The sequence below is a fragment of the Camelus dromedarius genome, chromosome 5, assembly GCF_036321535.1.
Source record: "Camelus dromedarius isolate mCamDro1 chromosome 5, mCamDro1.pat, whole genome shotgun sequence".
NCBI classification, from domain to species: domain Eukaryota; kingdom Metazoa; phylum Chordata; class Mammalia; order Artiodactyla; family Camelidae; genus Camelus; species Camelus dromedarius.
Window position 1 is genome coordinate 89,268,442 of NC_087440.1, and position 24,039 is coordinate 89,292,480.

General features: G+C 46.7%; 1 protein-coding gene across 1 annotated transcript in view; it reads right to left on the reverse strand.

Moving 5' to 3' along the window:
* Positions 1 to 24,039, reverse strand: part of SETD3 (SET domain containing 3, actin N3(tau)-histidine methyltransferase) — a 68,296-nt gene that overhangs the window by 37,424 nt on the left and 6,833 nt on the right. The window contains exons 2-6 of the mRNA XM_031454291.2: positions 18,097 to 18,206; positions 16,199 to 16,291; positions 12,692 to 12,840; positions 10,637 to 10,709; positions 10,089 to 10,345 (exon numbers count right to left, since the gene is read on the reverse strand). Coding sequence (XP_031310151.2) covers positions 10,089 to 10,345; positions 10,637 to 10,709; positions 12,692 to 12,840; positions 16,199 to 16,291; positions 18,097 to 18,199 — 675 coding nt within the window. The 5' untranslated portion in view covers positions 18,200 to 18,206. The remainder of the gene's footprint in view (positions 1 to 10,088; positions 10,346 to 10,636; positions 10,710 to 12,691; positions 12,841 to 16,198; positions 16,292 to 18,096; positions 18,207 to 24,039) is intronic.

Genomic DNA, 24,039 nt, shown 5'->3' on the forward strand with positions numbered 1-24,039 from the left:
ACTGACTGCAGCCAGGGGGGTGGGCTGCAGGGATGTGGAGGAAGGGGTACCAGCGATGCACCTGAAGATGGGGAGGAGGGCGAACTCGGCAGCCCTGACCTTCTGAGTTTATCCCAAGTGTCATGGGACCCAGCGGTACAGTGCAGTTTATGTTAAAAAAGGATCTCTGTAGCTCCACACACAGAGCTGGACGGGAGGGGTCAAGAGGGGAGAGACCCTTTGGAAGGGAGGACAGTGGCCTGGACTGGGTGTCGGTCATCACTGGAAGGAAGGTGAACTCTGAAGTGAGAGAAAGGACCCCCCCCAGCCCCCAGCCACTTTAAACAAGTCCAAAATGCTCCAGATCAAAAATAAAACAAAACAAAAAAACTGACTTGAATATTGAAAGATCTGGTACCTGTGACCACAGTCGTTGCTGCTGGTCTCTGACAGACCACGGAAAAGCAGAGGGTGGCCTGGACACAGGGAACAAACAACATGCCCACAAAGAGGGAGAATCAAGCTGAGGAACACAGTGGACGTCCACTCCCAGCCCCTGCAGGGTCCAGAAGAGCCCTAAGCAGGTGAGTGAGTGACAGGTGGGTGAGTTCTGGACCCTGAGTGGGCAGGGAGGACAGCACGGGCTCCGGGAACTGGTCCCAACCTGCGACCCAGCCCAGTACACCCACCCTGGGGCTCAGTGGGTCTCTCCTTCAGGGTAAAGAGGAATCACAGCTCTCACTCGCTGCTGACGGGAGGAAGCGAGCTGACGCCCTGTGTCTGACCAGCTGTCTTCAATGCTGTTTGCCGCTGTTTCAGCTGCTGGCTGGTGGCTTCATTCACTCAGCAAATCGTGCCTGGGCACCTGCTGCGCGCTGGGCACCTGTCCGCTGCAGATGAAATAAAGCCCCTCCACCCCGGTGCACTAACACCTGGTCAGGCAGGCAGGCAGACAGACACTGACGCGCTTCAGGAGAAGAGGGCACAGCGAGCTCGGGGGCAGCGAGGGCCGGGGCCTGTCCGAGGGGATCTCCAGTCACCACTGCTCCCGCTGAAAAATGACAGAAAACAAAAAGGGCCTCCTCCGCTTCTCAGCCAGAAAGGCTCTTCCTTCTCTGAACTTCCATGATTTTCTTTTTTTAAATCTGTGCCCTTAAATCTCACTTTTTACTGACTTAATTATACAGACCCCAGAATGCAAGCTTCTGATCAACCTTGTAAACCGCTGACTCCAAGCAGCTGCATCTCACGGAGAGGTGTTTGCGGAATGAAATGGGGAAGACAGAGAGGAGGACTCATGGCAGAAGACGAAACCTACTCTTTGGCTCTAAAAGTTGGGGGAAAAAACTATGAGATGAAGGTTCCAGAAAAGCATATTTTGCCTCCATATAAGGAATGGCTCTCTAAGCAGTCTGCTCACCTGGGAAGGAAGGGCTGCCTTGTAAACTCGGACCTTGGGCAGGGGCCGTGCTCTAGCAGAGACCAGAGGACGGGCTAGGCAGACCCCGCAGAGGAGCGCAGGGCTGGAACCCGTCTGCTGGGCCGCGCTGAGGAGCCAGCTTCTTCGTCTCCACGCAGCCTGGCCGGCCAGCACCCATGTCTCATTCCTGCAGATAAGGGAACTCAGACGCCGACTTAGCCAGACCAGTTTACCCAGTGGGGATGAGCTCAGACACAGGAGGAGGCATTCCTTCTTCCCCAGGACACTGACTCCTACAAGGACAGCAGGGCAAGGCTACTTTAAAATGATTGCATCACATGGGCACTTTTTTGGATAATTGGCCCAGCAGAAATTTGCTCTAAAACTTCTGACAGTAAAAGATGTGGTCCACTGGGTCTAACCCACCAGGGCGAGAATGAAGCACTAAATACTCAAATCAGCGAGTCGGCCAGCACCAGTTGTAGGGGTCAGTATGCGGTGTAAATGCAGAAGGCGAACATGTACGAGCACTGGCAGCGGAGCCCACCGCCCCTGGGCTCCCAAGTCCAGGGAAGTCAGAGGGCTGGGCCTGTGCTCACGTCTCATCGACGGCACCTCATAAAACAAGGGCAACAGAGCACCCAGGGCCGTCATCCCCAGTCTGAGAAGACTCACTCAACAACCCTTCCGTTCAAGCAACCATCCTCACCGTCTCCCTGATGTGGGTCTGTAACTCACTCACCGGAGGCCCAGCTCGATTCGCTCCTCCGCGTGCTTCTGAAACGTAGGGGCCGGCACGTCCCGGCCACGTGGCTGCGTTCAGCTGTGAGAGGCCCCGGCCTAGCGCGATAAAAATCCTACACTAATAATACGATCACTGATGCTGCCTGTGCTCTTTCCTCCACTGTCTCTACTCCTCCTCCTGCTTTCACGGCAACTGTTCTCCCCAAGGAAGATGAGGAGGATCCAGAGCGGCTGAGGGACAGCTGCAGCCTAAACCATAATTTCTTCAGTCATAAGAAAGTGCACGCGCAGCGCAGCTCTGAGGGAAGCCGCGGAACCTGGGCGTCAGCATCAACCAGCACGGGTGGTCACCGGCATGCCTACCCGCTCGGAGGAGGTTCCCCCAAGAGTGCTTGTCGGAGGCCTCAAAACACAGAAGCAGGGTCCTGCTTTATCACACACACTCAAAACAAAAAATAATACCCAAAAACCCCATCCCAGAGGACAGGGAATGTGACCACTGGATACAGACCTTCGGGACTAAAGAACAGCAGGTTTCAAGAAAGATTTAAGCTTCTTCTGTTTTTAAACTTGTATCTTCACAAAAAGTTCTATTGATCAGACTTGTGGGAAAGACCCAGGACTGGTAGGGCAGGGGGTGGGGTGGGGAGAAGGAACTGTAAAGAGGACGGTCTGTGGAGGCAGACAAGGGAAGTGGGAAAAACATTCTCTAGGGTCGGGGCTCTGGGCCTCAACCCTGACTTGCTGCACAGCCTCACTCCTCGCCCGCACAGCTGGGTGGTGCCGGCTCCGGGGGAACTAATCAAACCCCCAACAAGCTGGGCACGGGACGGGAAATTTCTCCTGAGTCTAACTTGGTTAACCTGCCTCAGATTCTTACGGGAAGGCAGTAGTTTCTGGAATAAAAGGCGAGAAAGCTCTCACAGTGCCAGACACACAGCCCGCGTAGCCATAAATGCTAATTTCCTTTCCTTCCCGAGTCCTACCACTAAGGACATGCAGGGAAGGTCCTGCACCTTGAGGTCTGTGGCCACACCCACACTGGTGCTTCCACCAACACACACACCTGGATGACGTGTGAAGCAAGAGATGGGGGCAATCTACATGCATCACTTTGTTGGACTTCCATTCCTAACCCTGATTACCAAAGTCAGTTGTTCTCAAGGGGCCCAGGACCTTGAGTCAGGTAACCCAATGAGCAAGGGGAAGAAGGCTGTGGTTCACAGGAAGGCTGCCAGAAAGCAGAGCCGGCGGGTCAGGTGAGGGCAGGAGACAGGAGCATCCCAGCAACACGGCGGCCCGGAGATCCCAGAATCTGTACCTGGAAAACTTCTACAAGAAGACACAGAGCGCGGGGCGGCCACGCCTCCCCCTGGTACAGACACACCACCAAATGTGACCTCCACTAATAGCCAAGGAGTGCGTGTCACCAACAGGACACGAGGGACGGTTTTCCCCAGTTAGAACCAGGAATACAGAGGAACAGTGTTTCATTGCTTGAGTCGCTGAAAGGCTGCTGAAACAAAAACTGGAAAAAACAGAAGAAACAAAGAACACCAGATTCCCAAGGTGAAGTCTGTATCTATTTGAACTGCTGTAACATTTATACAAAACAAGCAAAAAGTTACAAACACAAATCAGATTTTTAAAATGATGTATCTGCAGCATTTATAAAAACGGTGAAAATTAAATGCATGTTTAGAATGAATAATTTACCAGACTAGAAGCCTTAAATAAGGACAATACTCACGTACATTTAACCCAAATTAATAATGCTCAAGGTCAGCTCTCAGGAATAAGCAAGGACATGGGTCAGTGTCTCAGCAAGACAGCCCGAGGCGCTAACAAAGATCACAGAGGCACTGGAAACGCTCCAGAGAATATGCAAGCCCAGAGTGATTTTCCTAAGTCCCAGTGTTTCCAATTTTTTATATGATTAAAAGTCGAATTGGTAAGGATTTTTAAAAAGACAGAGAGAGAAGACCACCAGCTTCATCATGGCGTCAGGGGAAGGCTAGCGGCCCATGGCTTCCTCTCCAGGACCCGCTCCCACCTCTGTACACAGTGAGACTGAGGCCGGACAGGCCCCTTCGGGAACTGGAAGAAACCTCAGCAGGTGCCCTGCGCAGGCCCAGGGGACGACCTCGCTGTCAGGAAGGCCATGCGCAGCTTTCCATGAAATAAGAGCCAAGAGAGATTTTAAATAAGACTGCTCTGCCCTTCAAAGTAGACAATTTCTTTGTCCCAAAAGTAAGACCAGAAAGAGCCGGAGAGACAGATTGCGTCCCGCCAGCCCCCGTTAGGGGGGGCTGGGGTCTGGCCGGCCTGCTCCGACCTGGCCTGGCCACCCCACATTCCCACTGCTCACTTGCGATGGGAAGGGTGGATGCCTGCCTCCCCCCCACAGGACGACTGTCAGGACTAGAACCCTGAGGAGGGAAAGTCACCCCGATGGGGTGGCTCTGTTCCCCCACAGCATCTTCTGTTAGTGACCACAGGTCCCTACGATGCGCTCAGGAGCCACTCCCCCCTCCCGGTAAGGCCTGTCCCCTGGGGCACCCAGCACAGACCACTGCTCACAGGACAGGGTAAGGCCCGGCCAACACGGCACAGCCTGAAGTCAAGGGGCATCATTCTCTCCCCACCATGTCCCGCTCTCCACCAGCTCTGTCGCTGGAAGAGGTGATGTTCCCCAAATGCACGCACAGCCCTGCCCTGCCATGCCACTCAGGCACCGGCGCCCACCCGTGTCCATGCCAACATACATGGCCCTCGAGCCTCGGGCTGTCGGAGTCTTTAAAGCACGTTAATGCCCAGGGGGTTCGACTAGAATCTGATGCGCGTTCCCGAAGGCCTTGTGCATGATCAGATTTCTCTACACAAGTGTGAGCTTCAGGAAAACACAGGTACATCCGTCTCTGGCAGTCCACCTCCTCCTGGGTGGCTCTATCAGAGACCAGAACAGCGAGAAATGGGGCAGCAGCTGTCCGCCCAGCCACAACTACCACAGGATGCCAGCAGCTAAAGGTGGTATCTTCCTCTGCCTCGTGGCGGACCCTGTTTGCAGCAAGTGCAGCCCTGGCCGGGTGGGAGAAGTTGCCTGCTCCAGGAGGATAGCCAACTTAACACCCCCTGCCTCCATCCTGCAGTGGGAGGCAGGAAAAGTGGAAGCCTGCTGCATGGACGCCTGCCTTGAAACATAATTCACAGCACTTGACGCACAAATGAGCTTCTCCGTCAATAGCCCTTCCCCTGGACCTCTCCAATTTGATCAACACAAAAGAGGACACCCAAGTTAGGTAGAATAAATCACTTAAATTATAAGATCAAAGGAAAAATAGTAATTTTAGAGCTATGCCTCTATTCTGTCAAACCCCGTACACATGAATTTACTTACAAGAGCATCATATTCAGTCTCAGCAACACAGAAAAATGTTCGTGCCCCAGGACAGCTCTTAGCCTTAGGACGCGCGAGCACCCACATCGCCCGCCTGGCCCACTAGATGGGATTATCCACTAAACAAACCGCACATTCACAGGATCTATTAACTTCTTTATCACTGACATGGGTGTGAAATATTTGGGCTGTCACTCACCTACATTAAGTCAAGATATGATTTGTTTCCCTTTCATACAACCGCACTGCTTCAAAGTTGGGTTTAAGCCAAGTCCCACTCCCCCACCCTCCCAGCCCCACCTTCCCACGGATTCCTATCACAAAACGAGTCCCGCATGCAGAAGTCCCAACTTGGAGCCGAACTTCGGAACGCCCTGGTCTGCTGGGTGTATTTTTATAGGTTGAAGCTCTGCAACTGTTTTCAAGGCCAAGTTCTGCCCCCACCATCAATCCTCTCCTCTCCCCGGGCCCCCAGGTCACAAACTGACAGAAATTCTACTGCCACTCAGGTTCTCAATCCACACAAGCCTTTTCCAGCATGTGGCTGAGCCACAATGTCTAAATTTAGCTTCCTGAGCTGGGGTGCTGACATTTCTCTACCATTAAGCTGCAGCGGAACGTTTCACCAGCAGGTGTTAGATCTCAGTGCAAGGTAGCGCGCAGCATTCCTGGAGTCTGAGGCTTCTGGTTACATTCTATCGCCTGTTGAACGCCTAAAGGACACACTGTATTCTGCACAGCTCAAGGAGATTACAATGTAGATGTAATGTAAAAACCTTAAAGAATCATAAAGCCAGAGCCACACTGCACAGATGAGGACAAGCAGAGGCCTGGAAAAACTTCTAAAGCAACTCTGTGAAACACGGTAAAGACAAAGTAACCTGAACTAACAAGGCCACACACTAAAAAGCCGTTGCCCAAGAAGACATGCTGGGACGAGAGAGCACAGGAAATTCTTTTTCTAGTTTTTAGGCAACAACAACCAAAGAGAGGGAGAGAAAAAATAAAATAAATAGCACAATGCAGAGAAAGCCACCTGCAGGAACTTAGAACTACTAGGTTAGTACTGGCGCTACCGCTCCTCTAGAACAAACACCCTCAAGCCCGGAGCGGTGTGCAAGGCTGCACTGGCTGCCGCCGCTTCTGCGTCCCTCTCCCAGGGGCTGGGGACCGCCACCGGACACACGGACTCAGTCATGTTTGCTGTCACACTACTGGTGCATCAGGAGACAGTGGCTGGAGCTGTGGCTGGCAGCCCTTCAAATGAGCGGTCAGCTCACAAGAAAAAGAATGAGTTTCAGTTCAGATGCAGAGCTCGGTACAGGCCCTAGGAAAATGACTTTAAATTGGAAGTAATAACGAAAAATTGCAAATCAGGTTCTGGGATTTGGGTCCCAACATGGTATGCTAGGGTTTGTGATATAGCCCACAGGTACAGCTTTCTCTGGAAAGATGGTTCCTATGACCCTGAAAAAGGTTAAGAGATATGAAAAGGGAAAGGGAGGGGAGGGGACGGGAGGGAAGGTCAAACCGAGGGCAGGTCACCAAACTGAAAATGTTAAATATGAACTGCTGTAATCCTGCTCACTCCCCCGAGTAACGGTGCACTGATGATGTGATCCATGTAGTAAAAAGGAGCGAACGCCCAGGATCTGAGTCGGGACACACGTGAGGAAGATGCACGGTCTGGTACTGAGGTGAGAAAACAGGAGGCTTACAAAATAACAGCAGTGTAATGTTAACGTTCATGTTTACTCTGCACTGTTACTGAAGACTTCTATAAGCAAGGAGAACATTCTGGGACTAGAAACACAGCTAGATTCAGAATATGATATTTAAACAATAATTTTTGTTTAAATCTGTTTTTCTTTGTCATGAATCCTTATGCAAAAACTTTCTACTCCACAGCCTACACCCTCCTGGTTGTCACAGCAGCATGGCTCCTCCTGGGCTGCCTGGAGCTCCTGTTCCAACAGGCTCTCAAATCACTGATCAAGAAATTTTCTGCAAAAGCTCATTCTGATGTATTTTCAATTAGTAATCATCCCTTCTGCTGCCTATTTTCACTAATGTTAATTGACTGTCACATTTCCTTTTTCTGAAAAAGAACCGCCCCTAGATTGACCGCATCCTGGGGCTAATGGCATTGACTCTGCGGAAGCCGAGCTTCCCCCGCTGGAACTGGGCTCCCGGCGACACCCAGTGGCACATAGGGCCACGGGAGAAGCCAAGCTGCTTCCCTGCAATGCCAGCCTGACTTGATGGTGAGTCGTTTCACACGATTTTCAAACTACAGCAAACGTTTACAACTGCATGAATTTTTTAATACTTAAAAACGCAAGACCAAAACCCAAAAGTAAGAAAAGCAAGAGATTTCAAAGCAATTTTGAGTTTGTGACGGGCCACTTGGCTCCAGTCCCTAGTCTTGCAGGAATACTCTTCGCCATCCTTGGCCGACAGAAGTCTTTGAGTAGGAAAGTTCCGATTCTGCACCTGTTTTTTTCTTTTTACCTTTTAACCCCCTTCACCCATTTTAAAAGTCATGACCATTATTTTCAAATACTCAAGATTGGCTTAATTATGCAAAAAAGACAGCATCTGATTGGGAATTTTGCATGTGGCTATACCTTGTTTCACAGTTATTAATTAAATTTCTCAATAAAAAAGGAATAATAAATGAGTAACTAAAAGGGAATAATGGATAGATCCATTAATGCTTTAAGGCTGTGGATTTTTTTTTTTTTGAAGGATATTTGTATCCATTATAAGTTATGCAAATTGTTCTGGTTAGTCATATGGCAATTGTATTATTCTTAGAAAAAGTTTATTTCTAGGAGGTTCCTTAGTTCCTGAGATGTTCACACTAATACTATTTGCTACCTAGACTGTGGTATAATTCAGCCACCTTAGCATCATCTAAAGGGGTTTATTTCAGGGGGTTATTAGGAGATCTGGCATAAGAATAACATAAAACGGTTCCATCTGAACAAAGAGAGTATTTCAGTGACTCACAGTCATTGACAATCTCACTGAACCTTGAAGCAAAACTGCAAAACTACTTCGTTAATACTGAAATAAACAGACCAGTGAGTGTATAAAAATCCAAAGATTGTTCACGCCAAGACAGCTGTCAGGAGACTCAGCACCAATCCAGAATCCTCGACCTGATCACAGAGGCGATACTTCTCAGGACAGGCTGCTGGCAGCTGCCACCTAACAGCCCCAATTTGAGTAACACATTTGTGAAAAGAGCTGGTTTCCAATTTGTTGCCTAACAATGGAAATGACAAAGGCTTAGACCTGCTCAGGTCAGCTTCACTTTTAATCACTGAAGATACAGGATGAAGAATGAGGAATAAAGGCACAACCCTGTCAGGTCACGAAGAGCCACATTAGACTGCAGGATGGGAGGTGCAGACTAACTGAATAATCAAAGTTGTGGTTTGGCCCCATTAATATTTTTTTTAATCAAGCAAACTTGAAATAAATGCTATATACATACTGTATGATAATTCTTGAATTTCTGAAGTTTAATATTTAGGAAAACAGTGATTTCTACTTGAAGACAAGTGTCATATCTTTTTAAAATATATTTGAAGTATTTGATATAGGGAAGGATACAATTTTGGGTGTAATATTCTTGTGCACTAAACATGCTGTAAAGTTATATGACGGGCACACACACATACAAACCCATTATTTCCTGTAGCAATGAAATGAGATTACCATTTCTTGCCAATATGACACAGCAGAGACAGACCATCTGAGGAACAACCAAATCAAGCCCAATTCAGGTTGCCAAATTGCCCAAAGAAAAGGGAAAGGGAGCAGCTCATTTTCCCTCTCGCCACATCTCAGGCACAGCAGCCCAGGAGCTGATTCATGGGCAAATGAGAAAATGAGAGAGTCAGGAGGCTGAGACACTCCCCGCTCTGCGCTGGAGGGACCCGTGACACTGGCCCTCGGCCATGTCAGTGCTGTTAACTGGGAAGGACAGAGAAGGCTGGCTGAACTGCCCACACACAGAAGGGAGTCATCAAGAGAAATTCAAACGTTCACAGCCTCGTAGGGCTTCCTATGGACACTTTCACTCAGAACTAATTAAAATTAATATAATACACAGCACATTTTGAAAACCACAAATTGTCAATTTTACTATATATTTGTAGTAAAACTGACATATATGTATAGTAATATATATATATGAAGAACCCATAAAAAGACTTTCATTTTCCTGGAAAATTTACACATGGAGTATCCTTTGTACTAGACGGTATAGCTTCCAAAATTCCACGGTAACCTTTTGTTCTCAGAAAAATGTAGTGACTTTCGTAACTTAGGAACCAGTGCTGCTTACACTACCACTGGACCCTGAGGAAGTCAGACAGACTCAAACCATATTTCAGTGGTGTGTCTGTTAAAACAGGCACAGCAGACTAGATGTCTTTTAACTTAAAAAGCAACGTGTTCAAGCGGCACATTTAGGCGACCAGCACCCCTTCCTCCCCACCCTGTCCCACATGCTGGCAGTCGTGCACAGCGGCTCACCTGGATGACCTTGTAGAAGTAGGCGTACTGCCGAGCCGTGTTCTTGTACTGGCTGAGCACGTCGTGGATGGCCTGCGTGGACTGAAGGCAGCGGACCTCGTCCTCCTCGAAGTAGAGCGGGGTGTCGTATTCGCTGGGGAGGGTCTGAATGTAGGGCTGCCAGAAGGAGTTAGGGTCGGCTCGCTCGCACAGCAGATGAAAGGCCAGTGTGATGTTGCCCATGGCTTGAAGAATCCGGTCTTGAGAATACAAGGGCCCTGAATTAACCCAGAAGTTAACGGCATGAGTTCCACAGACCACTCTACACAGTGTTCATTCAAATTGTATATTAAAGTTACAGGAATACCTCAAAAGTCTTATAACATTTAAAGCCAGGTGTCCCTTTCTTTTGACATTCTACTATGTCAGATTACAAGCATGGAAAACACTTCATGGGAATATTTCACTAGTTGAGAAAACAACCAAGTACAGCCCTTAGCGCCACAAAATGAAATTTTTAATATTTTATCATTTTTGCTTTGCTTTGAACAAACAGAAATTATTCTCACCCAACACTGAATTTTTAGCAGATTCAACAGTCATTAGTAATTTTCGTGGAACCCATAAAAATAATTCTTCTGCCTAGGAGAAAAAAAAATGAGAAAATAGGAGAATCTTCAAAACATGTTACAATTTTCAATCCAACTGTATGTTTGGTCAGAAACCTAATCACAATGAAATACAACTTAAGGCCTGCCTATTAGGACTTCATTTCTAACCATCAAATATATTTTCAATGTAAACATTTATGTTACAGTTAAATGAGCAGAGGCATGGTTTCAAATCCTGTTTCCAAAGAAAAACTATATATACCAAGAAGAAAATCCAAAAAGGGACTTTCCACTTAAATTTGGAGCAAATATAACAATTTGGGATAGAGTGCAAAGCTGTTTATTTATTCTTTGTTGTACTTTTATTAAGCCCTAAAAACAAAACACAACAAAATTCTACCTCCAACAAAACCCCTGGTCTGCCAGCGTGAACTGCTGTTGAGTGCTGGAAGCTAGAGGAACACTCCTTCCACTACCTGTTTGACCTCAAAGTGCGTGTTTACCAGCGAAAGCACATAAGCCCACAAGCCGTATTTTAATTACAAATTTTTCCCCAACGTATTAATCACATTATTTTGGCAACACAAGATGTTTCTTTTCAGGAATCCCTGTATGTGTATCTGTCTGCTTAAAGCACGCACTGAACAGCAGTACTTTGATTATGGTGATGGTATCATAGGCATCTGCACGTGTCCAAACTCATCAAAGTGTACACATTAATGTGTGCAGTTTTGTATCTCAATTATGCCTCAATCGAGCTTTAAAAACTTAAAACCACGCACAGAGTGAAGACAGTCCACAGCTGAGACAGTCCGGGTGGCGTCCGCACTGGCGATGCCTCTCGTCTGACACAAGAGAACAACGTGTGACATCTCGTTTACTCTTGCCTTCTACCAATGTCTACTATTTAAATTATTTTTACATGGGCCTTGTCTCTTACTATAGATTATAAGCATCATTAAGGAGGAGACTCTGGTTTGGGGGGAAGCCTGGTGTATAAGCCAGGTACTTGCTTTTAACAGCTATCTAATAAACCAGTGTATGGCTTATCAATGCGTCACTGAAAGGTAAACTACAACTTGACCAAAACTGTTGCTGGAGGTTTGAAGGGACCCAAATAAATAACATCCATTTCCTCCACCCCAACTAAACCAACTGAAGAGACACAAGAATACAACAGATGGTCACCCAAAATATCACCTCCCGAATCCCAGAATTAGACAGGCTCCCCCACCTAGTTACAGGCAGGACTGGAGCCCCACAGGCCTCCCCACGTGCGGCCTGCCCTGTAAAACTCTCAAGGTGGAGCGAGCACAGGGAATGAATGCATGTGGCAACCGGCACACACAGAGAAAAGGGTTAAGTCCAGTTCCTTCTTCCAAAACCATGAAACACTGTCACACCTCCTCTCTGGGAGAGGCCGAGGAGATCAAGAGACTGCTGCTCCCTTCATCTGGAAGGAAGGACCAAGAGTGGAGAAAAAGCACCTGTCCCTTAGCACGTGGCTGTTTCTCCTCTCCTCTCCCATCACCTCTGCTGTTGCCATCTCAGTAAGTGGTACCTCCAGCCACTCAGTTATTCTTTACAGAAAACTGGTCCACATCCTCAACCCTGCCTATCACAGCCAGTCTATCACAAGGGCCTATGTGCTCTCCCCCAAAACACCTGAGCCCACATCCTTCTCTTCATTCAAATCTCAAAACCTGCGAGGCATGATCTACGGTCTCCTAACCAAGGCTCAGAAATGTGACCTGACTTGCCCCACTCACTGGTTAACAGCACGGTTCCAAGAGGACAAGCTGGCGGGGGCCACCTAGAACACCAGACGGAGGCTCCTCCGGACCCACGTGGTCAGCTGGGAGACTGCTGGGCAGGGAGAGGGAGCGAGGGCTGCATGCTGCCGAGGTGCCCACAGGCTCAGAGCCGGCCCCCGGCATCTGCCACCAGGTCCTGTGTCCTCTATGCCACACGGTGTCCAACGCTCCCAGACCGACAGCTTACCTATCAACTCACCTTGATATCTCTTGTTGCTCTCAATCCAAAGCCCTCTTCTTTGAAGTTAACCATTTCAAAACCCTCGACAGAGGCTCCATTTTCAGAGGCCCATTTCATTAGATCAGGAAAGTAATCTTCTCTTTTTCCATCAAAAGTAACAGACAGACCTGAATCAATCCATATTTTAGAAAACAAGAGCTACTTTTAGGACATATATCATTCACGCTGCTCTAGAAAATAAAAAAAGGAAGCATCGACAGATGACTGGATAAAGAAGATGTGGTATATTTATACAATGGAATACTACTCAGCCATAAAAAGAATGAAATAATGCCATTTGCAGCAACATAGATGGACCTAGAGATTATCATACTAAGTGAAGTAAGTCAGACAGAGAAAGACCAATACCATCTGGTATCACTTATATGTGGAATCTAAAAAAATGACACAGGGTAGAGGGTATAGCTCAGTGGTAGAGCACATGCTTGGCACACATGAGGTCCTGGGTTCAATCCTGAGTGCCTCTGTTAAGAGGGGGAAATAAACAAACAAACAAATAAATAAATAAAATTTAAAATGACACAAATGCACTTACCACGTATAACTGAAAAACTGTGCTCTACACTGGAATTTGACACAACATTGTAAAATGACTATAACTCAAAAAAAAGTTTAATAAATAAATACATAAATAAAAATAAAATGACACAAATGAACTTATTTAAAAACAGAAACAGACTCATAGACATAGAAAACAAACTTATGGTTACCAAAGGGGAAAGTGGGGGAAAAATAAATTTGGAGTTTCGGATTTGCAGATAACAAACTACTATATATAAAACAAACAACAAGGTCCTACTGTATAGCACAGGGAACTATATTGAATGGCTTGTAATAACCTATAAAGGATATTTATAAATGTATATACTAACCTAAAAAAGAATATATATGTAAATGTATAACTGAATCACTATGCTGTACACCAGAAACTAATACAACACTGTAAATCAACTCTACTTCAATCAAAAATACATATATATATAAAAGGAAAATATACATAACCTGGAAAAAAAAGAAAATAAATAACAGGCCACTGGAACTAACTAGCAGGAAATAGTAATAAGATTCTAATCTTGAAAAAATTAAAACTGACTACCAGAAAATCACAGTACATGTCTTAACAAGTGACAGGAAAGGCAATTACAATCCTAAACTCCCTGTCAGCTACAGAGAAATAGTTAACTGATCCTAAGTCATAGGAACATTGGCTCTGTTAGGTAACACTGGGGTCTGCTGGGATGGGGGAAGCCTTCATGCCCACTGCAGATTTCTAGAGCAACCTGCCACCTCTCACATGCACATTTTTTCTTTCTTTCTTTTTCCTCTCTTAACAGAGGCACTGGGGATTGAACCCAGGACCTTGTGCATGCCAAGCACTCCCCTATCCTCCTGCACATTTTCTTTAATGAAATTCCCATGAAAACAAAAATCAGTAGCTCACAGACATGCACAAGGGGCCGTGTGTAAGAAGGGACACAGACCCTGATTCTAAGGGCACAAAACTGAAGAGCTCTGCAATAGGACTCTGCCCAGCAACTTTTTGAGTGTGCTGGATCAACATGTATCACGATAAATAAAACATAAAACTGCACGTTATTTTTTAAAAAATCCAACAGTATGATACCATTTCTGTAAACTGTTAAAACGTCAATTCCCACCATATATTTGTATGGGGTTGTACATGAAGTAGAAACACACTCACAGTAAAGACAAGGCCCGCGAGGGGAGGGGAGGGAATGGGTGGAAGTGTGGGGCTACAGCTATCTCTGAAACCCCTTATTCCTTTTTTCTTTTCTTTTTTTTTTTTTTTTTTGTATATATATATATTTTATTGAAGTATGGTCAGTTTACAATGTGTCAATTTCTGGTGTACTGAAACCTCTTATTTCTTAAAATCAAATATAAAAACCAATCAAAGCACAGAGGGAGGGAAAGAGATCGGACCAGCAGGTGGGAGGGAAGGAAAGGAGAACTTGAACTGACAAGAATGACACATACTCAGTTGGGTAGCAGATGCTTGGAGGTTATTTTCTGGACTTTTCAGCATGTTTGAAATATTCAAAAAGGTGAAAAACCATGCACACAAAAAATCATTAATTTTTTGAAGACTAAAGAGGAGGAACAGGAACTTCATCAATAGGAGGCAACGGGCACAGAGCCCAGGCACGGAGCCTGAGGCCACGCCAAGCGGGAGGGCCTGGCACGGGGTCGCACCCGGCTAGACGTGCAAAGGTCCCTGCCAAACGGAGAAAACTGATCTTGTTAGGGATAGTCTGAGACAGGATTTACTCTTCACCCACCGAGAACTAATGAACGCTCTAACTTCAGTATCAGCTGCAGGAAACGTTCTCAACTCAGAACAGAAACTCAGGATATACAAAAGCTTGTCGGGGCTCCCGGTGTGGTGAGCCAGGATTAGCACAGCCCACCACTTCATGCAGACAACACGTTATACAAGAACCAGTCACCGTTTAGGGTTTGAGACCATCCAAGCCAAAGGCTGCACGTTTGCAGATACGTATGGGAGAGCAGTAAACCTGAGGGAGCAAACAAAAACAAGCCCTCTTCCCACTCACTCCCGTGGCGGGAAGTGAAAAGGGAGCCTAATGAGCACTTCGCAGCCTTTTGAACACAGGCCCTTTACTCCGTCTTCTCCTTCCCGCTTCCGTGTGGCCTGCATACAGATCCACTTTTTGTGCTTTACAGAACAAAAACAATAGGTGTATTGAATAAGCTTTTCCGAATTGACACTTGGCCCCATTGCCAACTTGGCTGAGAATCATTAAGATGTCTACTTGAATACACCCTGGAAAAACACATCTCGGGAAATATAACTATGTCTCTTCTCTAATCAAGATACATCTGATGTGGGAGGGTATAGCTCAGTGATAGAGCACATGTCTGGCGTGCACGAAGTCCTGGGTTCAATTCCTAGTACCCCCGTTAAATAAATACATAAATACATAAACAAACAAACAAACCTAATTACCACCCCCCGAAAAAAACCAAAAATAGTAAAAGAAAGAAAAAAGATACAATTGAGTCTGTCGTAAATCCTGACAAGATATTAATCAATCAGTATATACTTGTGTGTTGAGCCACAGAACTATGTACTGACCTCAAACCCTAAAGGAAACATAGTCTGAAAAATGTTTAAACACATATTTCAGAAAATGAAAGTAAATGAAAGTTGTGCTATCTTAGTCCCCAGATCCAAACATTTTCCCTGCTAAAGCTCAACATTTCTACCCCTTCCAAGCAGTGACAGCATCTCCGAAATGGGAAAGATCCTGGTGGTTTCCCAAAGAGGTCTCTCTCCCAGCCCAGAAGCCCTTTCTACAACCTTTCAGACAGGCACTGGGGCCTGGGCTGGATGCTGAGACTTTTGCTCTCATAGCCCTTCGGCCTTATGCCAGGTCTCCACATGATATTAAGAAAACATGATGATCATTCTAGAAACTTTACCTTTTTGTTTTTTTCGTATTTTTTCAACTAGAGACCGGATCTGCACGTACTCTTCCCATTCTTTCCCCGGGCCCGGGGCAGGACTACTGCACTCTGTAACACAAAAACCAAGGCACTCAAACATTTCTTTCTTTCGACTCAACCTGTCAGTCTTCAGAAGACATGGAATCTGGGTTTTGTTGTTGCTGCTGGTTTATTTTTAAAGGACAAAGATAGGACAGCCATGACAATAGGTGTGAGAAGTGTAAACCAGCTCTGCTTTTTAAAGCAGGAAAACCCTGTGACACCATTCTAAGGCCTCTTACTAAACTGTGACCCCGGACACGGGTGTGAGCGCCTACCTTGCAGCTACCTTATTGCCACTGCTCGGATTAGTCTTCCTCAGAATATACTTACGAACAGGAAGCCCAAAAAGCTAAACTAAAATGAAAAACATTTTCCTGAAAACTGGTGGATGGCAAAAAGAAGATGTATTAAAAATCAACATTTATTTTTAGTTAAACCCTGTAACAATGGCTCCCTAAGGAAACCAGTTAAATTGGACATAAGGACAATGAGTCAACAAACATTCTGCATCCATGTGCAAGTCCCTATAATAAGCACCCTGGGGGAGTTACAGAAAGAGACGGCACAGTTACAGCTGAAAAAGAAGCGAAGCTTCCACTGTAGGGCCAGAACCAAGGGACAACCCCCAGGCCGGGGCCTGTCGCTGTGGAAGGCTGCATACTGGCCACCCAGCTGTCCACGGCCTTGACCTTTTTAAACAGTTGTATCAGTTTAAAGAGAGAGCTCCCATCCCACATTCCCGCCAAACTCTTGGCCTCCAAGGAAAAGAGAAGATACAGTAAGTAATTAACAATAACTAGTCACGTGATAAGTCCTAACTATTGAGGTTAACCAGTCTTACTTTATTTCCATCAACAAATACTGACTTGGGCCCTAGAACACAAGTGAGCCGGCCCTGAGGCCACCTATAGTCTAGCGGGGAGGCCATTGGGGAGGGGGAGGTCCGTCCGCACTTTGTGGGGCCATGCTGACCCGCATGAGGGACAGGTAGGGACACCACATGGGACAACGGGAGTGCTCAGGGAGGGACATGACCCTGACGTGGTTGCTGCCTGCTTCTGGTAGGGACAGAAAGCTACATTTTTCTTTGTCACATAATCTAAACATAAGGGGCAAAGGAAAGGAGATAAACGTAGTGAGTTAAGAGAGTGACCACAGCTCAATTTGAAACCTATGGAGCGCCAACTTAAATTCACAGTTAAAAAGAGAAGTTACCAGTTTAGATGAACTTGCTAAAGCAAGTAGAGGCACTTAATATTTAATTTCCCAGAACCAAGAACTGGTAAGTTCAACACGTGAAACTGGAAAACTATTACTGAACTGCTGAAAGTAAAGGTGAGGGAGTCCAGTTCCCAAGGTTTGCTCTCTGAGAGGCTGTGCTCACCCCGGGGTTCACAGCCCCTGATGCACCTTCACATGCCATAGATCACATGGTCCCCAAGTGCTCCCAAGACAGTCTATTTAGGAGTTAAGGAATTTGTCTGAGGCCACAGTGTGAGAGCAGAGGAGTGTGGCCTCGCCCACCAGTACCCAGGGACGGCCGTGGTCTGGGCAGCTGTGCTATAGAAGCCCTGCGTTCATTACTTCGTCCCAGCCTCATGGACTGTGACTCGGTACCATCAGGTACCGCATCTCCATCTCACGGGTGGGGAGACTGCAGGCCAGGGAAGCTCTGTCACGTGCCAGGTCCCACGTGAAGCGGCTGGGATCTGAACACAAGGCTGTTTCATGCCCTGCTCCCCGGACCAGGGACTCCCATGCAGTACAGGGGTGCCGAGGGGTGAGACCCACACGGCCCACGAAGCGGCAGGAAGGCCGAGCACGGGACTTACTCTGCAGCAGCTCACTGGTCAGGTTCAAGGTTTCCTTCGGTGACACGCTTGCTGTAGCACCAGTGCCTGATTTTTGTGTTTTCACTCGACTCTTCTTACCCATCTTCTGACTACAGAGAAGAGAAGGAAAAGACAGAAAAGCATTATGTTTCCAAAGAACACAATCGAGTCATAAAATGGGGCACGGCCGGGTCTCAGCCTTGAGATGCTAAGATTTTACCTCACGTGTGCCACTTTCTGAAGTTTCCTTCCAGAAAAAGCAGTATGTAACAAAAACTAGTATTTCGAGGCTCTCAAGTGGGGAAGAAAATCTGGAAGAAAAGTTCATTCTTTTTCGTGTAGAAAAACTATAGTAGAAGCAAGTTTTACTCTAGACTTTTTTTTTTCAAATTACACAGATTTTATTATATATCCCAAAATGTGTATTCTGTGATACTACAGAGATGAAGCTTAAGTCTACACTCATGTATCACAAACTATCACACGGCCACAAAAACCTATATATTCCTCCCCACTTTGCTTTAAAAGAATAATTTCCCACTAAGCTGTAAGCAACAGGTCAGACTCTCTGCACAAATGGTGCAGACATTTTCAAAACCAAAGAAACATCAGAAAGCTAATCTAATTCCTTCATTTTGTTCCAAAGAAAATTCAAAGTCCCTGGCCCCCGGTTTTACAGGAAGTGGATGGCAGACCCCACCCTCGAGAGAGTCTCCCACTGCCTCCCAGTCCAGCACTTCACCCACCCACGAGTCCACATGGTCTGACAAATGGGCAGGATGGGCCAAGCAGGCTGCACCGATGGCACGCTGGGCAAAGATGTTATAACATCTGTCTGAAAACATTTCATAACAGTGAGTCAGGAGCTGTGTCTCGACAAAAGTAAGGGGCTGGGAGGTATGAAGAAAGGGGAGGCAACTCAAAGACAAGGACAGGAATGAGCAAAGCCCGAGGGGGCCCTGTGGGGAACGGGCCGGCTGAAGAGGTCTCGGCGGAGAGCAGTGGGAGAGAAGCCCCTGCCTGAAGAAGGCAACAACTGCTGGGGAGAATTCTGATCTGAGCATTCCTCCTCCAGAGAGAAGCGCCTTAAGATGACAACCCAAGAAGATGGAGAGAGTCCTCAGCCGAGACGCTACTGAAGCAATCCACACGCTGATTAATAACAAGCACCACGACGATGAGCCACGGAGCCCTCGCCTCATCTCAGGGGAGAAGAAAAAGCAAACTCTGACCTACTTGTTTCTTACAAAAAGAAATGACTATGGTAGTGTGGAGAGCTGCGATAAGACGAAAGGTTTAAAATGCACATTCTCCCACGGTGTAGGTGATCTCTGACTCCGCTGTAACTGAATCCATGCACACACGGGCCATGCTAACACAGAAAATAACATTCTATTAAAGGGCCACGATATGTATGGTCTCTGATCGTGTCTAATGTATGAGTATACTTTGTAACTTATGTATCTAATGAGTCTTCTCAAACACAGTGTCAGGCATCCTGGAACAAAAAAGGATCTGCTAAAAAATACCTAAAACTTTTGCAGCAAGGACAAGAGTTAGTTGTTTTGAAATCAAAAGCAGAAAAAAAAAAAAAAAAGCATGGGGCGGGGACAGCAAGAGGAGGAAAAGTTTCCGCACCTTTCCCTACACTTTAGGACTCAATGAGAAGAAAGCTCCCGGGTCGAGTCGCTCACAGCACCGCCAGGACAGAGCACCTACTGCTCGTCCTTGCATCTCAGGCCCTCTGCACATCTACCCGGGGCATCTCTGCAGAGAACCACTGAACTTGACCTGAAAACAACTAAAACTACCGGTAATTCTGGAAAGAAGGGCTTGAATCACACTTCCAAATATAGCTTGGCAGAAAGAAGTGTAACACTCACCATCGGATATGACCCTGCTGGCAAGAGTCTGTGCGTGTTTGGAGCTAAACAACTTGAAAACATCACTTCAGTGAGGAGCTCCAAGACCCTCCCCTCCTCTTAGCAGGTCTGGCGCGCAGTGAGCCTGAGACAGCCATGCCCCCCGGCACGGTCCTCACAGTGCAAGGACCAAAGGGCTCCAAAACAGGCTTCTTCACTCTGCCCGCAATTCCCCCACACCAAGTCTTCCCTCAGGAACCCCCCCTCAACTCCCATCACTCCCTGGCATCTAGATACCTGCCCTGAGATAATGACTGTTAATTAAAACGGCAGGGCAATGGCCCTGTGTGCAGTCCTCACCCTCTGCCACTGGCTGTGCTAAGATGTACCTCCTGGTTTGATCTTCCCAGACCTGGACTCAGTGGGCATCAGCCTCGTCTTTAAGATGACATTCTCAGAAAGGTGAAGTCCTCTGTCTTTATCCAGGGTAAGAGGTGCAGCTGGAACTCCAATCTGCCTGTCTCTAAAGCCTGTGCTGGTCTACTGCCCCGCTGCCTCTGTGAAACGCAGAGCAGAAGCACAGAGCTCTGCAGGCGCAGGAGGGCAGACCTCTTGAATTCACCTCTTGCTTAGACTGTAAGTGTCCTGTGTTCCCCCTGCCCAAGCCCATCCCTACCACTTAAATCTGCCCTGAGTAACGAGTGCAGGAATACAACACAGGTGTAACTTCAACCCACATCAGTAAATCAGCACCTGGGAGAGCAGCTATGTGATCTTCAAAAGCCCTGGGGGGCTATGTTTATAGGAACAGTCCCTGAAGCCACTCCCAGTTAAAACCCTCAGCTCCAGCTCCTCCCACCCTTTCCTGAATCATTTCCCTGCCTCCGACCTCCCTCCCCACCACACTGTTAAGTTAGCCTTCATAAACGCACGAGTAGCCCGCTGGGTTAAGTGCACTGCCACCACCTGGGGTGAGGTACCGGCATATCCACCCCTCGCCCAGTCCCCTAGAGCCTACCCCAGTCCACAGCCACTTCCCAGAAGTCACCATCATGTTGACTTCCATTACCATCACTTACATTTGCCTGTTTCGGAACTTCATACAAATAAAAATGTACAACACATTGGCTGCTTTTACTCAACGCTAGGTCTTTCCACAGCTCCAGGGTCACACGCAACCCCCCACCCAGCACAGCCCCTGGGCCCTCCACTTCCTCACCCCATCTCACCTGCCCGGCTTTATTCTTCCCATCCCCACCTTAACACAGCTCCAGGACCTGCTCAGGTTCTCCCCCCCTTTCTGGAATGAAGCTACCTTCTGCTACCTGTCTCCTCCTGGCAAAATTTTTCACATACTTTAAGGTTCAGCCAAAATGTCCCCAGTGGCCTTGAGGAAATTCTGGGCTCCTCCATGCAGCCCTCACTCCCATGAAAATCAGTAAGAATGGGTCAAGTTTAAGGTGATTAACAGATGCTAAAGGCTTGGCTTACACTGAGATCAGTCTTTTGGAATTCTCTTTGGACTCTTTCCATCCCCCAGGCCCTAAAGAGAGAAAGCAGCTTACCCAGGTTAGGCCATAAGAATCTTCCACAGAGGCATTAACTTGCTACTTAATTAAGGAGGGAGCAGGGAGTGCCTGTCCTTGTCCCCAGGGAACGTACCTCCCGAGGGTACAGGATCTTAGCTTCAGACCAGCTCTTAATCTGTTCCACCCAGAAGCCAGGCCAATAGTGACCTCCAATCAGGAAAGCTCCCCAGTCACCTGGATCCTCTCTGTCCGGGAGCTCCTGAGTACTCAGCCCCTCGCACACTGAATCTGAGTGTCCTCAAGCCTTAAGTTTACTTAAGTAATTCAAGTTTCTGGAGAATGGGGGTTCTCTGCACCCAGTTCTAAGGCTCAGCAGCCATTCTGCTGAACTTTTACAGCTATCAAGGTCCATAAGACTTATTTGCCTCTGGATTTGATATGGTTTGGCCCCAATTCTTCTAGTGTTTGTGTCACACCCCTAACTAAAAGTACCTTGAAGACAGAAGCCCCACATTTACTTCTTTTCACCCTGCAAAGCATCAGGCCTTCCTGCCACCGTCTGCCAGCTCCCCCAGCCCCCTGGCCTGGCATCATCATCCTCAATCCACTCTCTCCTCTCTGCGGTCTGCGTGCCTTCAGCCCTAGGTGAAGGTGTCTAAGTCCTGGTTCAAACCCCAACTCAGCGACACTTCCCTGCGCACTCCACACAACCCAGAGCCCAGCCCTGGCGGCTCTCTGGCCGCACCTGCTGCAGTCAACATCATTTACGCGCCTACCTCACCCACCGTCTCGTGGTAGAAAAAAACACAAAGCTTCCATCTCTAAATTATCTGCAGGGGCTATAACAGTGCCGTGGACATAGTCGAGGGTCAAATATTTGGTGAATGAAGAAGAATCTTATTTGAGTGTATTAGTGTTACTTGTGGGTAAGATTTATTTCCCATCACGATAGTAAGATTGTCCACAAGGAACCATTCTGATATATTCTCCCACCAGTGATTAGAACAGTAGCCAAAATGAGACATTTACTTAATACTTAACTACTTCTACTAAAGAATTAGGATGACTCTTAAAAGTCAAAATATAAATTTATACATATAAAATATACAAAATTCACATTTAAAAGATGACTTCTTTGGGGAATCCGTAGTTTATTTGCTAGAAAAGCTTTAAGAGTGTAAATTTCATAAGAGAATCTCTCTAATGAACACAAACTGAATTTTTAAAGTGTTTTTGGTCTCTCAGAAAGCAACAAGGCAGGAATAAGTCTGTTTCCAATAGAAACGGCAGAGCTACAACCCAAATGTGACTTCAGGCTCCACAGGCACTTGTGACCAGAGGCTCGAGCATCTTTTATGGTGCTCTGCGCTGGTCAGACCCGTCCCCACCCACCACCTCCCTGGCATTCCCGCCGCAGTCCCCAGAGGCCGGTGGTGACCACTGGCATGTCAGGGGACTTAGACACGGCTACGACTCGGCCAAGAGCCCAGAGCCAACATGCAGCAGACCCACAGCTTCCAACCTGAAATCTGGTGCCGTGTCCAGCACGTAGGTGGACTCTTGCTGGTGCACATGATTAAGCGACTTATCCCGCATCTCTGGGCCAGGACCATACTAGCCACTACGGAAGACAACACATGAGGGAAGACCAGGCCTGCCAGCCTCCAGGATAAGGAGGAGGTGGGGACCCAGGACGCATAGCCTGGATAATTCCTCAAATATAGGAGGAAAGTAACAAAACAGAGAGGGGCAAGGCATAAAGTCCAGTTAAAGAAGGATGATGAGATTTTAAGACTCAGTTTGAGAAAGTCTTAGAATCCAGGGTGAGTGGTTTCCTAAATTCAACCCCTTTCTGACTTTTTTTTGTTAATGAAAATTCTCCCAACATCATGGATTTAAAATAACTACCCACCCTGTTCAGTCATGATTCAAAAATTTGTAACACACAATGAGTGATTTTCATTGTGATTTCAGCTGAATCTCGGGCTAGATTTCAAGTTTCCCAAGAGTGATGCAGGTATCCTGAATATCCTTAGTGCTCTCAGTGGAAAACTACCTGTTTAGAAATTCATCAACTTCCTACAAAGACCAAAAGCTTATCTTCAATACTTATTTCAAATATGTATATTAGAAAGACACAAAGATGTGCTGAATTAGGTATGTGTATACACATGGGCATACAGATACACACACATAACGCAACTTATATTCTAAATATTCGCCAGAAGGTACAATGCTAAATGAAAGATTTCCCCCCAAAGCTTAGATGGAAATCAGGTATAATTTACAAATTCCTATTGAATTATCTTGGGGAAAGCAAAAATACATGGTAAAAAAAAAATAGGATTTAAACAATACTTCAGACAAAAGAAAATATTATGTAGAAAAGCAATACAGTATTGACAGACAAATTGATTCCACAACAATTAGAGCTCATCACTCAAATAAAGGGGGATCCATAAAAAGAAACAGCAAGCTGAGAGTTTCACATATATCTGCATTTCTTCACCACCAATGAATTTTTAAAATGTACAGAATCCTCAAAATTTGGC